The 14965-nt window shown below is 50.4% G+C and overlaps 1 protein-coding gene across 1 annotated transcript in view; it reads right to left on the bottom strand.

Annotated features, from left to right (window-relative positions):
- The window catches only part of LOC308677862 (dynein axonemal heavy chain 2-like), a gene marked incomplete at both ends in the record, with an annotated part of 121978 nt that overhangs the window by 89428 nt on the left and 17585 nt on the right, over positions 1 to 14965 (bottom strand). The window contains 7 exons of the mRNA XM_081344562.1: positions 4509 to 4691; positions 5383 to 5512; positions 5649 to 5854; positions 6128 to 6215; positions 10693 to 10850; positions 11849 to 12040; positions 13180 to 13418. Coding sequence (XP_081200688.1) covers positions 4509 to 4691; positions 5383 to 5512; positions 5649 to 5854; positions 6128 to 6215; positions 10693 to 10850; positions 11849 to 12040; positions 13180 to 13418 — 1196 coding nt within the window. The remainder of the gene's footprint in view (positions 1 to 4508; positions 4692 to 5382; positions 5513 to 5648; positions 5855 to 6127; positions 6216 to 10692; positions 10851 to 11848; positions 12041 to 13179; positions 13419 to 14965) is intronic.

Here is a 14965-nt window from a genome sequence, read left to right as displayed (position 1 = left end):
ACTGTTTCTTGCCAAGCGGGTAAAAACTTTTGCATGCCAATTGTTATCGGGAGAGGCTGGAATGAGAAACAAGGCCTCAATTACAGGGAGTCCTCAATTTACGACCAGAATAATCGATCCTAAAATTTCTGTTGCCGGGCGAGAAAGTGCAGCGAGTGTGGTCCCCATCTTACGACCTTCCCTGCTGCTCTTTGTTAAGCGAATTGCTGCAGTCATTAAATTAGTAACATGGTCGTTAAGCAGATCCGGCTTCCCCCGTTGACTTTGCTTGTCGGGAGGTCACTAAAAGGGGACCCACGTGACCGTCCCCCCGCTGCGACCGTCATAAATACGAGTCAGTTGCCAAGCATCTGAATTTTTGATCACGTGACCATGGGGGGGGGAATGCTGCAATGGCCGTAATTGAAAAATAGTCTTAAGTTGCCTTTTTCAGTGCCGTCGTAACTCAGAACGGTCACCGAGCAAGCGGTCGTAAGTGGAGGACCACGTGCAATTTCTCACGGATACCACGCAGCTGAAAACAGCGGCCGTGGCTGTGTGCACAGAATCCTAACAGCGATGTCCACGGTCTTCCTGCACCCGGTCGGGGACTACCCAAGCCAGCCGGAGCCCATGGTTCCCTGCCCCCTCCCACCCAGAACTCCCATGTTCCACTCCCCAAAGTCTTTTCCTCACCTCGTCCTCGGCTCGGTCGGCAGGAAATTGCAAAATAAACCCCCCGTTGCCCGTTTTAAGACCCGTTCGGGTGGGCGTAATGAAGAAAACAACACATGCCACCTAGAAAACGGGTTGCCAATTGTCGGTGCCAAGATAAAAAGGAAGGAATGTTTTCGGAAAAACCAGCTGTCGTTAGCGTGGTTGAGTCAGTTGCCGTGTGCCGGCCCGCTTAGCGAGGGGGCTCGCTTCGTCAGAGCTGGCGAGGGGCGAGGAAGCGGGAGGGTGACAAGGATTAACATTTAGATGTTACTTATATGTAATCTGCCATTATATGTAATCTGCCTCTAATGGCAGAAAGTGAAGAAGAACTAAAGAGCCTCTTGTTGCAGGTGAAGAAGGAGAGTGCAAAACTTGGGTTGAAACTAAACATTAAGAAAACCAAGATCATGGCATCTGGCCCTCTCAATTCCTGGCAAATAGATGGGGAAGAAATGGAGGTAGTGACAGATTTTATTTTCCTGGGCTCCAAGATCACCGCAGATGGAGACTGTAGCCAAGAAATTAAAAGATGCTTGCTCCTGGGGAGGAAAGCCATGGCAAATCTAGACAGCACACTAAAAAGCAGAGACATCACCCTGTCAACAAAAGTGCGTATAGTCAAGGCTACGGTCTTCCCAGTTGCAATGTATGGCAGTGAACGTTGGACCATAAGAAAGGCCGAGCGCCAAAGAATTGAGGCCTTTGAACTCTGGTGCTGGAGAAGACTCCTGCGAGTCCCTTGGACTGCAAGGCGATCAAACCGGTCAGTCCTAGAGGAGATCAACCCTGACTGCTCTTTAGAAGGCCAGATCCTGAAGCTAAAACTCAAATCCTTTGGCAACCTAATGAGAAGGAAGGATTCACTGGAGGAGAGCCTCATGCTGGGAAAGGTTGAGGGTAAGAGAAGAAGGGGACGACAGAGAAGGAGGTGGCTGGATGGAGTCACTGAAGCAGTAGGCATGAGCCTAAATGGACTCCAGAAGATGGTAGAGGACAGGAAGGCCTGGAGGATCGTTGTCTGTGGGGTTGTGATGGATCGGACACGACTTCGCAACTAACAACAACAACAACAATATGTAATCTAATCTAATCTATGTATTTAAGATGGACAGGGATTAACATTTAGATGTTACTTATATGTAAGGGGGTAGGTAAAGGTTCCCCTGCACATGCGTGCTAGTCGTTTCCGACTCTAGGGGCCGGTGCTCATCTCCGTTTCAAAGCCGAAGAGCCAGCGCTTGTCAGAGGACGTCTCCGTGGTCATGTGGCCGGCATGACTAGATGCCAAAGGCGCACGGAACGCTGTTACCTTCCCACCGGAGTGGTCCCTATTTTTCTACTTGCATTTTTACGTGCTTTCGAACTGCTAGGTTGGCAGAAGCTGGGACGAGTAACAGGCGCTCGCTCTGCTACGTGGCACTCGGGATTCGACCCGCCCAACTGCCGACCTTCTGATCGACAAGCTCAGCGTCCTAACCCACTGAGCCACCGCGTCCCTTAGGTCTATATACATGTTGTATAAAGTATGGTTAAATGTGTGTTGTGTATGTGAACGCTTTGAGAGCAAGCAGCGAAATTTCATTTTTCATGTGTGCCGTGGTGCTCACAGTAAAAAAAAACGACAACGAAGGCTTACCTACCTATCCCATCCCTGTGCATTTGGTTTTGCTTGCCTAAATGTAGAAGCTTCCTTTTTTTCACCACTGAAGTTCACTGGGTTAGACAGCACCCAAAGCTTGCAAAAGGGACACCACCACCGTCGTAAGTACGAGTCGCTCTGCCGAGCGTCTGAATTTTGATCATGTGACCGCAGGGGGGAAGGCTGCAACGGTCGTAAGTGTGAAAAACGGTCGCTTTTTTTCACTGCTGTTGTAACTTCGGACGGTCCCTAAGCAAGACTGTGGTTAAGTTGGGGACTTGCCTGCATTTATGACGGTTGCAGCGTCCCGGGGTCATCTGATCCCCTTTTGGAACCTCCCGAGAAGCAAAGTCAACAACAACCACAGCCGTGTTGCTGACTCAACAACCTTCAGGGGACTCCCTTCACCTCGTCCTCCTGCTCGAGCGAGGGGGCTGGACTAGAAGACCTCCGAGGTCCCTTCCAGCTGTGTTCTATTCCAAACCACCGGGGCAAGAAAGGCCGTAAGAAAACGGGGCGAAACTCTCTTCACCCACGTCTCGCTTAAGCGACGGAAACCTGGGGCTCAATTGTGGCCGTTGAATTGAGGACTAGCTGCATTTCAAGATCCGGCAAAGCCAGTCTTTGGCCGTGCAGGAATGCGCCAGCGAGCGCGGGCAGAAAAACAGCCCGTTGCTGAGGGGGGGGGGAATTCGCTTTTCGCCGATTTGTCTATTTCAATTTTCGAGTGGGTACCGGGAGAGGAGGAGGTGTGTGTGTGTGTGTGTGTGTGTGTGTGTGTGTGGAGGGGGGGGGGGAAAATTGTGTTTGATTGACAGCCTATAATTAAAGCTGCTGAAAGGAACTGGAGAAGGAGGACGTTACTGAGGTAAATAGCCAAAAAGCAGATTCAAAAAAGAAAAGAAACGAAGAGTGGACAGGCGCGGTTGGCCCTAATTCAAGACCGAAGTGGCGGGTTGTGTCGTTTTGTTGTTGCTGTTTTGAAACACAAAGAGGGATTTTCCACCCGGTTTAGTGCGCAGCGCGCCAGGAAGCGACCACCTTATTTACAAAGTCGTCCTCAACTTTACGACCACAAAGGGGGGGCATTTCCGTCGCTAAGCGAGGCATTTCCTTAAGTGGGTTTCTCCCCCATTTGATGGCCTTCCTTGCCACCGTGGTTAAGGGAGCCGTTGCGGTTGTTAAGTCGGTCACACGGCTGTTGAGGGGAAACCGGCGTCCCCCGTTGAGTTTGCTCGTCAGAAGGTCGGCCAAAGGGGGACGGGGCAAGTCGTCGTAAAGTACACGCCGGTCTGCCAAGCCTCTGAATTTTGATTTCGTGATCACGGGGATGCTGCGGCGACTGGGCGAAAAAAAAGGGTCGTCAGTCGCTCTTTTTCCGGGCCGTTGTAAGTTCGAACGGTCAGGAAATGAACTGTTGTAAGTGTTGTTGTTGATTCCTCGCCAGCCAGTGGATCCGGCAGCTGAGTCCGAGGAGGAGGAGGAGGAGGAGGAGGAGGAGGAGGAGGAGGAGGGGCGTGGAGTGACATCAGAGTCAGAGGAAGGCTCTGAGGAGCTCCAAGACTCACAGTTGGATGAGGAGCCCGGCCCCTCTACTCCCGCTCAGGCTGAGACACAACTGTGCTGGGAGCCTGAGTTGAACAGCGACGAAGCACAGCTGGGAGAAATCCAGGCTGCACGAAGGCGCCGGCAAGAGAAGCGAGTAGGACAGAGGAATGCAACGGGGTGGCTCCAAAGGCAAAGGGGAAGGCATTGGGAAGCCACGCCTGGGCTGACTTATAAAAGGAGAGGTGTGGGAGGTGCGGGTTGCCCAAGGCCACCGTTCGTGTTGAGGATTGAGTTTCCGTGGACTGTGTTTGTTTGCCTTGGACACTGACTCAGGGCTGTGAAGAATAAAAGGGGACAGAACAGTAAGTTGCGACTGTCGTTAACTACCTCTACTGTGGCCAAAAAAAAAAAAAAGATTGCAAGATCGGGCGTGGCTGAACAACCGCCTTGTTGAGCAAGGGGAACCCTGGTCCCCCGCGGTCATCGTAAGCCAAGGACTGCCTGTAAAACACCTTCGCCATCGTCTTGGGTCTCCACCCAACTTGAGCCCGGAGCTTAGGAGAAGCCATGCCGGGAAGCTAGGGCAGATGCCTTCAGCCCGGTCTTTGAAGCCGTCAAGCCCTACCTGCATGGGTCTGTCCACACGGCGCCGGAGCGCACGCATCCAGTGGGCCATGCCTGAGTAGTGGCACATGTATGGGGTGAGGAAAGGAATCTTCTTGCTCAATTCCTTGTTGACCAGAGAGAGCTCTCTGTTGAAGAGCATGAAAACGTCAACTGTCTTCTTGTCGAAGGTGCGCTTGATGGCCTGAAGCAAGGAGAAGACACTGGTTGGGTCAAGGAAGACCTACAAGGTCCCTCCCAGCTCTGTGATTCCGTTCTCTTATTAGGGCCTCCTGCATCTCCCCAACTCCCTTGAACTTGGAATTTTTGAGACTGGGCAAGCTGAAGATGCGAGTTGAAGTCCACCCATCGTCAAGCGATCGCCTTTGAGAAGTTTCTTCTAGTTTCTACCACCGTGTTCCTCACTTCTCTCTTCTGCTCATGTGCGCGTCACAACCTAGGAGGTCGGTTGCTTTCGTTGGACCTAAGATCCCTTCCAAGATCCCAGAATTCCCTTCCAGGTCAACCTAGCTAAGGGCAAGGGGTGCTGGGAGTTGGAAGTCCACGTAAGGGAAAGGCTGTGCTAAGACCTTCTAAGCTCAACCCCAGCAACCTGAGGATGGGCGGTCTTCAACTCCTCAAATTCCGAATTCGGGGAGTTGAAGTCTACCCGTTCTCAAGTTGCTTCAACCTTTCCAAGCATCGTTCAGTAGACTTAAAGACCGTCTCGGGTCCAAGCCGTTCTTCTGCTCGCTAAGAAAGTTGGACCACAGGTCCACCAGATGCCACTTTAGTATTGAGACGCATATTTCTTGGAAGCCTGGTCTTTCTCTCTCCTCTTAGCTGCTCCCCATCTTCCCAGATCAGCCAAGGGAGACTTCTTGGCCCAGCTTTACCTCTCGGGATGACAGATGTTGGAAGATGTCTTGAATCTCCACCCCATGTTCTACGTCCTTCACCGTCTCGAAGGCCGAAGTCATCAAGTTCTGGGTCATGACTTCCAGGTCTTTGACTCCTGCGCGGAAGCTGGCGGCGCAAGAAGAAGGGAGAAGAAGCTGTTGTAAGCCATCTGGAGCTCTTGATGGACCTCCATTGCGCACGTTCCCCACACTCCAGCCCCGCAGGAAGACCCGTCTTCTCTCATTCAAGTGGGCCCTCTCACCGGTTGAAGTCTTCATGCCAGGTCGTGTTCTTCACATCCAGAATCCCTCCTTTCACATTCCGGAGGTTGTTGAGATATTTATTGAAGGTCTCCTCAATCTCCAACATGCTTCGGGTCATCTGAGGGCCTTGTTGACCGAAGAAACAAGGCAGTGGGGTCTGTTTGCCATCTTCCCAGCGGGCAAAGTGCTGTTGGCTATCGCAGACCTATCAGGAGAATGGAAGCGGCCACGATCACCATCTTCATTTGGGTCTACTCTCTTGGACACGGATTCAGTTGGGTCCACCCCTGCCCAGAGAATGACGGGAAAAGAGGCAGGAGCAGAGACGCCTGTCCGCCCAGCTGGAGATCCCTCAATCCAGCCAATCCAGCCTGCGCTGCGGAAAACTGGGCGCCAACGATGCAAGCGGGCGTAGATCATTCCGAAGGTCAACCCTGGGAAGCTAACACGGACCGCTCGAGATGGTCACCAGACTTACCTCCAGGAGGTCCTTGCAGCGTTGGACAAAGGCGTCCACCTGGGCAAAGATGCTGGTCTGATCCAGGACCCATCCCTTTCCAGAAAGCCTGTTAGAAGAGAACAATTGACCGGTGGAACTCCTCGCCTCCAGAAGTTGCGAGTGCTCCATCACCGGAAGAGACCGGACGGCCATTTGACAGCTATACGGTCTTCCTGCTTGAGCAGGAGGTTGGACTACAAGACCTCCAAGGTCCCTTCCCACTCTGCGATGCTGTTAGTCTAACAAAGAGAAGGACCAGGGGTGAGAGCACGGCAGTCCTGCAATATCTCAGGGGCTGCCCTAAAGAAGAGGGAGTCAAGCTATTCTCCAAGGCACCAGAAGGCAGGACGAGAAGCAACGGGTGGAAACTCATCAAGGAGAGAAGCAACCTGGAACTAAGGAGAAACTTCCTGATGGTGAGAACAATTTACCAGTGGAACGACTTGCCACCAGAAGTTCTGGGGGCTCCATCCCTGGAGGTGTTTAAGAAAAGATTGGACAGCTGCCTGTCTGAAATGGTCCAGGGTGTCCTGCTTGAGCAAGGGGCTGGACTAGAAGACCTCCAAGGTCCCTTTCCAGCTCTATGCTGAATCTGATTCTGATTCTCTCTGCTGATCTCCTTCATCTTCTTCTGCCCCCACCCCCCACCCCACCCCTACCGTGGTGGCAAAGAGGTTTCTGAAGAAAATCGGCTAATCAGAGGAGGCCGAGGACCCCGACCCCGGGGACCAGCCTCAAGAGCCTAATCCGGGTCTGGCATTGCCGCTTGCGCCCGTCTTAAATGCCTTTTTGTATCTTGCTCGATATTGATCCAGCCCCACTAATTTGAATTTGAAGCAGACAAGGAACACTTAGACTTAATTGTCAAGGACCAGGCAGCCACTTAAACCTGACATCCCTAATCATAATGATGGATTAGGCTGCATTATTTCTGAAGTGTGGAGAAGCTGGGCGGGTGGGCGGTGGGGGGGGGGGAGGAGGCGGAGCCTCAGGAAAGTCGCCTCAGCAGGGCTGGAAGAGGACGGGGGAAGCCAGGAATTGCAGGGTTCCCCCCCCCAAATTCCACGAACTGATCGGGACCCTGCTTAAAAAGCCATGGTTTGCCAGCTCTATTATTCTATTCTATTCTGTTCTGTTCTGTTCTATTCCATTCCATATTTTCTATTATATTCTGTTCTGTTGTTCTGTTGTGTTCTATTCTGTTCTGTTCTATTTCCTGTCTATTCTATTCTATCCCATAATTCTATTCTATTCTATTCTAATTCCGTGGATAGGGCTCGCAACTTGGGAGTCCTCCTAGATTCACGGCTTACCCTGGAAGATCATATAGTGGCCGTGACTAGGGGGGCTTTCGCCCAGGTTCGCCTGGTGCGCCAGTTGCGGCCCTATCTGGACCGGGATGCCCTGTGTACGGTCACTCATGCGCTCGTGACCTCTCGCCTTGACTACTGTAATGCTCTCTACATGGGGCTTCCCTTGAAGACCACTCGGAGGCTCCAACTGGTACAGAATGCGGCCGCGAGAGTTGTCTTGGGAGTTTCCCGGTACTCCCATGTTACACCTTTGCTCCGTGAGCTGCATTGGTTACCAGTTGTCTTCCGGGTGAGGTTCAAGGTCTTGGTTATGGTCTTTAAGTCCCTACATGGCATGGGTCCGGAATACCTTGGGGACCACCTGCTGCCGGCGTCAACTCCCCTCCGCCTCCGGTCAGGGAATGCCGACTGGTGGCCCCCAGGGGGAGGGCCTTCTCTGTGGGCGCTCCGGCATTATGGAACCAACTGCCGGTGGAGCTCCGGATGTCATCAGACCGCCGAACCTTCCGTCGCGGCCTGAAGACCCACTTATTTGAATTAGCTGGTCTGGCCTGATGGGGGAATATGGGTTTTAAATTGTTGTTCTTAGTATTGTATTATTGTTTTTTAACTGGGCATTGGTTTAATCTTTTTTAACTTTTGTATTGTTATTTATATATGCCCTGTGAACCGCCCTGAGTCCCTAGGGAGAAGGGCGGTATACAAATTAAATAAAACTAAAACTAAACTAAACTAAACTAATTCTATTCTATTCTAATTTTGTTCTATTCTATTCTATTCTATTCTATTCTATTCTAATTTTGTTCTATTCTATTCTATTCTATTCTATTCTATTCTATTCTGTTCTGTTCTGTTCTATTCTATTCTATTCTATTCTGTTCTGTTCTATTCTGTTCTGTTGTTCTGTTCTCTTCTCTTCTATTTCCTATTCTATTCTATTCTATTCTATTCTATTCTATTCTATTCTATTCTATTCTATTCTATTCTATTCTATTCTATTCTATTCTATTCTATTCCATATATTCTATTCTGTTCTGTTGTTCTGTTCTCTTCTCTTCTATTTCCTATCTATTCTATCCTATTCTGTTCTGTTCTGTTCTGTTCTGTTCTACTCTACTCTACTCTACTCTACTCTACTCCACTCCACTCCACTCCACTCCACTCCATTCCATTCCATTCTGTTCCGTTCCATATATTCTATTCTATTGTTCTGTTCTATTCCATTATATTATATCCATTGTTAAGTGAATCACTGCAGTTGTTAAGTTAGTAACCTGGTTGTTAAGCAAATCCCCATTGACTTTGCTTGTCAGGAGGTCACAAAATGGGATCACGCGACACACACACACAAACACACACACACACGGGACGTTGCGACCGTCCTAAGTGTGAGTCAGTGGCCAAGCATCTGAACGTAAATCAGGTGACCACAGGGACGCTGCAACGGCCACCGGGGTGAAAAACGGTCCTAAGTTCCTTTTTTTTTAAAGTGTAACTTCGAACGGTCCCTTAAGTGAACCGTCGTAACCTGAGGACTTCCTGGGAGGCTACCCACTTCCACAACCAGGTGGGGGGGCCGTCTTGAGTTGGTCACAGCCGAGAAAAGAAAGCGGGAGAGTTTAACGAGAGCGTTAACAGCAACAAGTACAGGTGAAGGGTGCCGGGCAGAATTGCGATCAAAGAGTGTGTCGGTGCGACCGGGAGGGAAACAAAAAAAGAAAGCCCAGAGCGAAGGGAGTCTTCGGCTAGTTGTGAGAAGCCCCGGGGAATTTGGGGGGGGGGGGGAAAAAGCCGAGTTGGCCGAGGGGCTTGAAGAAAAAAAAGGAGGGGAAAAAAGCTGGGGAATGTTTGGGTCGTAGCTTCCTCAAACACAGGGTAGTCCTCGCCTTACGACCACAACGGAGCTCCAGAATTTCCGCTGCTAAGTGAGACGTTTGCTAAATGAGTTCTGTCCCGTTTTATGACTTTCCTTGTATGGCCATTTATGATGGTGTTCCCTTTCTCTCTTCTGCCTCTTTCCTTCCTTCCTTCCTTCCTCCCCTGTCTTCCTATCCTTTGTCTTCCTTCCTTCCTTCCTCCCTCCCTTTCTTCCCTTCCTTCTCCTTCCTCCCTCCCTCCTTCCCATCCATCCATCCATCTCCCTTATTTCCTTCTTCCTCCTTTCCTCCCTTCCCTTCATTCCTTTCTTCTTCCCTCTCTATTTTCCCTCCTCCCTCCCTGCCATGCCTCTTCCTTCCTTCCTTCTTCCTTCCTTCCTCTTTATCTCCTTCCTTCCACTTTTCTCTCCTTCCTTCCTTCCTTCCTTCCTTCCTTCCTTCCTTCCTTCCTCTTTATCTCCTTCCTTCCTTCCTTCCTTCCTTCTTCCTTCCTTCCTTCCTCTTTATCTCTTTCCTTCCTTCCTCTTTTCTCTCCTTCCTTCCTTCCTCTTTTCTCTCCTTCCTTCCTATTTTCTATCTCCTTCCTTCCTCTTTTCTCTCCTTCCTTCCTTCCTTCCTTCCTTCCTTCCTTCCTTCCTTCCTTCCTTCCTTCCTTCCTCTTGTCTATCTCCTTCCTTCCTTCCTCTTTTCTATGACCGTCGTAAATATGAGTCCGTTGTTGACCGTCCAAATTTTGATCTTGGGACCATGGGAAGTGCCGCAACGGTCGTTAGGTGTGAAAAGCAGTCGTAAGTCACTTTTTTTCCAGTGCCGTTGTAACTTTGTTGACTAAACAGTTTAAGTGAGGACTTACCCATACTTGACTCAGGGGGTCCAGAAAAGCAGGTGAAAAAGCTCAAGAATGCACGTAGGTCCTCGACGTACAACAGCTCATTTAGTGACTGTTCAAAATTACAACGGCACTGAAAAAAGTGACTTCTGCCCGGTTTTCACACTTAATGACTGCTGCGAGGAATACTCCTCCACTTATGACCCCCATACGGGGGTGGGGTGGGGAATTTCCATTGTGAATTGCCAAGGTTGTAAAGCAACTCCTCATGTGAGTGGATCATTACAACCATTTTGGCACAGTCGTTGGCAAGTCAGCCGGTCGTTAAGTGAATCGCCTGGCCGTTAAGCGAATCCAGCTTCCCCCAACTGACTTTTTTTTGGGGGGGGGAAGGCAGCAGAAATCAACCAATGAGGTCACAAAATTGTGACCGCGGGTCCGTGGGAGGCCGCGGTCGGTGGCAAATCCGAGCAGTTGCCCAAATCACGATCACTGAGGACTAGCCCCTTGACGCAGCATGCTTACTTATTGTGCATGTAGGAGGCCTGCTGGTAGCAGTCCTTCCAGGAAGACATGCAGGAGATGCAACTGTGCAACGTTTGACGGGTTGTGTTGATGTAGCCTTCAAAAAGCCGGTCCAGGGAAATGTCTTTGCAACACATATGGATGATTTTGTTGCTCATCTGGAGAGGAGAGGAGAGGAGAGGAGAGAGAGAGAGAGAGAGAGAGAGAGAGAGAGAGAGAGAGAGAGAGAGAGAGAGAGAGAGAGAGAGAGAGAGAGAGAGAGAGAGACAAAGGGGGAGGGGAGAGAAAGGGAGAGAGAAAGGGAGAGAGAGAAAGGGAAAGAGAAAGGCAGAGAAAGGGAGAGAGAGAGAGAGAAAGGGAAAGAGAAAGGCAGAGAGAGGGAGAGAGAGGGAGAAAAGGAGAGAGGGAGGGAGGGAGAGAGAAAGGCAGAGAAAGGGAGAGACAGAGAGAGAGAGAGAGAAAGAAAGGGAGAGAGAAAGAGAAAGAAAGAGATCACAATTCAAATTAGTGGGGAACGAGGGCCCCTTGAATGACTAGTGGACTTCCAGAATTCCCCACCTAGCATGGGATTCTGGGAGATGAAGTCCACAAGTGATCAAAGAGCCCCTGTTCTATAAGAAGCTGCTTGTAAGCTCCAGGCCACAGTCCTCCTCCTCCTCCTCCTCCTCCTCCTCCTCCTCCTCCTCCTTTTCCAGCACTGATGATGTTCCCTAGTTGGGTCACGAAACATCTGCAAGAAAGCCGCCCAGGTCAGAGAGCACTCGGGACCCCACAGTCGTCCTCCTCCTCCCCCCCAATCTCTTTCCCTTCTAGCCCTGATGATTTTACCTCCGTGGGTTAGGAAACGTCCCAACTCGGAGAGCGCCAAGGAGCCCAGACGGTCAACCCTGAGCCACCAATATCCCCTTCTATCCATCAACCTGCTCCTGTTTGGCACATTTGCATTCTGAGAACCTGGCCGAGTCGTGCAAAGCCTTCCAGCTAACGTCTTTGGACCAAAAACACACACACACACACACACAACACCCCTCCCTATCTCTACACGTTTTTAAAAAATATTTTAAAGAGAGAGAGAGAGAGAGAGAGAGAGAGAGAGAGAGAAAGAGAGAGAGAGAGAGAGAGAACCAAAGGAGGGAAGATAAGAAAACCCGCCCACCTTCCGGAAGAGGGCCGTGATCCTCTCTCGGCTGTTATAGTAGGGGGAGTTGACCCACACGATCCGGACCAGGCTGATGAGATGCGGCAGCTTTTCGGGGATGTCTTTGGGGCGCAGAGTGGCCAGTTCCTGGAAGGGCTCCTTCAGGATGGACAGGAAGCGGAGGTTGGACTGGGCCTGCTCCGACCCGTCCTGCAAAGCAGCGGCAGAGAGACGGAGAGAAGGAGGGAGGGAGGGAGAGAGAGAGAGGGAGAACAATTCACCAGAGGAAGGAAGGGCTTTGCATGTGCCCCACTCCTCCCTCCGAAGAGAAGGGTCAGCCCTCGGTCTGGAATGGTGGAGGGTCTCCTGCTTGAACAGGGGGTTGGACTAGAGGACCTCTAAGGTCCCCTTCCAGCCATGCGATTCTCTCTCTCTCTCTCTCTCTCTCTCTCTATCTATCTCTATCATCTATCCTCTTCTTTCCTTGTCTCTCATTTTTATCTCTATTATCATCTATTTATCTATCTTTTTTCTTATCTCTGTTTATTATCTATCTATACTGTCTTTTTCCCTCCTTTCTTTCTTGTCTTTCATTTCTTTATCTCCATCGTCATCTTCTTTGTCTCTCTCTCTTTTCTTTTTCTTTGTTTCTTATCTCTATTATCTCTATCTTTCTATATCTCTATCTCTATCTGTCTATCTATCTCTAATCTATCCTTTTTTCCTTGTCTCTCATTTTTATCTCTATTATCATCTATTTAGCTATCTTTTTTCCTTTTTTCTTATCTCTGTTATCTATTATCTATCTATACTTTTCCTCCCCCTTTTCTTTCTTGTCTGTCATTTCTTTATCTCTATTATCATCTATCTTCTTTGTCTCTCTCTCTCTCTTTCTCTTTCTCTCTTTTTCTGTTTCTTATCTCTATTATCTCTGTCTATCTTTCTATCCCTATCTATCTATCTATCTATCTATCTATCTATCTATCTATCTATTTATCTATCTATCATCTATCTATCTATCTATCTATCTATCTATCTATCTATCTATCTATCCATCTATCCATCTATCCATCTATCTATCTATCGTTTTTCAAGCAAAGATTGGCTAGCTTGCAGCTGTATTTCTCATAAATCCCTCCCTTCCTTCCTTCCTTCCTTCCTTCCTTCCTTCCTTCCTTCCTTCCTTCCTTCCTTCCCTCCAACACTATGCTCCCTTCCAAGACTATGGTTCCACGCTCTGCGTTCTAAGAGGGCCAGGCTGAAGCCCACCAGGGCGATCCCAGCTCCGGCCTGGCCCTCTGCTCACCCCGCTGCAGGGGCGCCCCGGTGGCCCCCACCCCCGCCCGAACCTGGATCTGCTGGGAGAGGCGCTGGAAGGGGGCCACGTAGGAGGACTTGGAGAGCATCAGGATGCCCTCGATGTCCTTCACCCCCTTCTGGCACAGCTGCTTGCTGATCTCTGACAGGTCGGTGCAGCGGTTCTTCCAGAAGGCGATCTCCTCCAGGGGCCCTGAGCTCTCGCGGCTCTCCACCGCCTCCTGGGCCCTCAGCACGTCCTTGATCTGCCGCGTCCAGTGAATCATGGAAGCTGGGGGAGAAGAAAGGGGTGGGTGGGGAGGTGATGCCTTCTCGGCCTGTAGCCGCAAGTGAAGGTCTACGGCAGGGGTCTTCCAACTTGGCCCTTTGATGACTTGTGGACTTCGACTCCCAGAATTCCTCAGCCAGCCTGAGGGAACTACGGCCCTTTGATGACTTGTGGACTTCGACTCCCAGAATTCCTCAGCCAGCCTGAGGGAACTACGGCCCTTTGATGACTTGTGGACTTCGACTCCCAGAATTCCTCAGCCAGCCTGAGGGAACTACGACCCTTTGATGACTTGGGGACTTCAACTCCCAGAATTCCTCAGCCAGCCTGAGGGAACTACGACCCTTTGATGACTTGGGGACTTCGACTCCCAGAATTCCTCAGCCAGCGTGAGGGAACTATGACCCTTTGATGACTTGTGGACTTCGACTCCCAGAATTCCTCAGCCAGCCTGAGGGAACTACGACCCTTTGATGACTTGGGGACTTCGACTCCCAGAATTCCTCAGCCAGCCTGAGGGAACTACGACCCTTTGATGACTTGGGGACTTCAACTCCCAGAATTCCTCAGCCAGCCTGAGGGAACTACGACCCTTTGATGACTTGGGGACTTCGACTCCCAGAATTCCTCAGCCAGCATAAAGGAACTACAACCCTTTGATGACTTGTGGACTTCGACTCCCAGAATTCCTCAGCCAGCGTAAGGGAACTATGACCCTTTGATCACTTGTGGACTTCAACTCCCAGAATTCCTCAGCCAGCGTAAAGGAACTACAACCCTTTGATGACTTGTGGACTTCGACTCCCAGAATTCCTCAGCCAGCCTGAGGGAACTACGACCCTTTGATGACTTGGGGACTTCGACTCCCAGAATTCCTCAGCCAGCATAAAGGAACTACAACCCTTTGATGACTTGTGGACTTCGACTCCCAGAATTCCTCAGCCAGCGTAAGGGAACTATGACCCTTTGATCACTTGTGGACTTCAACTCCCAGAATTCCTCAGCCAGCGTAAAGGAACTACAACCCTTTGATGACTTGTGGACTTCGACTCCCAGAATTCCTCAGCCAGCCTGAGGGAACTACGACCCTTTGATGACTTGGGGACTTCAACTCCCAGAATTCCTCAGTCAGTGTGAGGGAACTATGACCCTTTGATGACTTGTGGACTTCTATTCCCAGAATTCCTCAGCCAGCCTGAGGGAACTGTGACCCCTTTAGGTCCTGCCCTGGTCTATAGCAGGAGTGTGTCGAACCTTGGCAACCTTAAGGCAACCCAGAATTCCCCAGCCAGCAGGGATCAGCCTGATGAGCTTCGGCCTGGCCGGTGTAGAATGTAGAACATACTGTAGTATCACAGTGTTGGAAGGGACCTTGGAGGTCTTCCAGTCTATATCCTATATATTGAGGGAGGCCTATATATTGAGGGAGGGAGGAGAAAAGGAAGGAAGGAAGGAAGGAAGGAAGGAAGGAAGGAAGGAAGGAAGGAAGGAAGGAAGGAAGGAAGGAAGAAAGAAGGGAGAGGGAGGGAGGGAGGGAGAGAGGGAGAAAG

Source organism: Vipera berus (assembly GCF_964194415.1).
Source record: "Vipera berus genome assembly, chromosome: Z".
Classification (NCBI taxonomy): domain Eukaryota; kingdom Metazoa; phylum Chordata; class Lepidosauria; order Squamata; family Viperidae; genus Vipera; species Vipera berus.
Note: the sequence above shows the minus strand (reverse complement) of the source record. Positions and strands in the feature narration are given on the sequence as shown.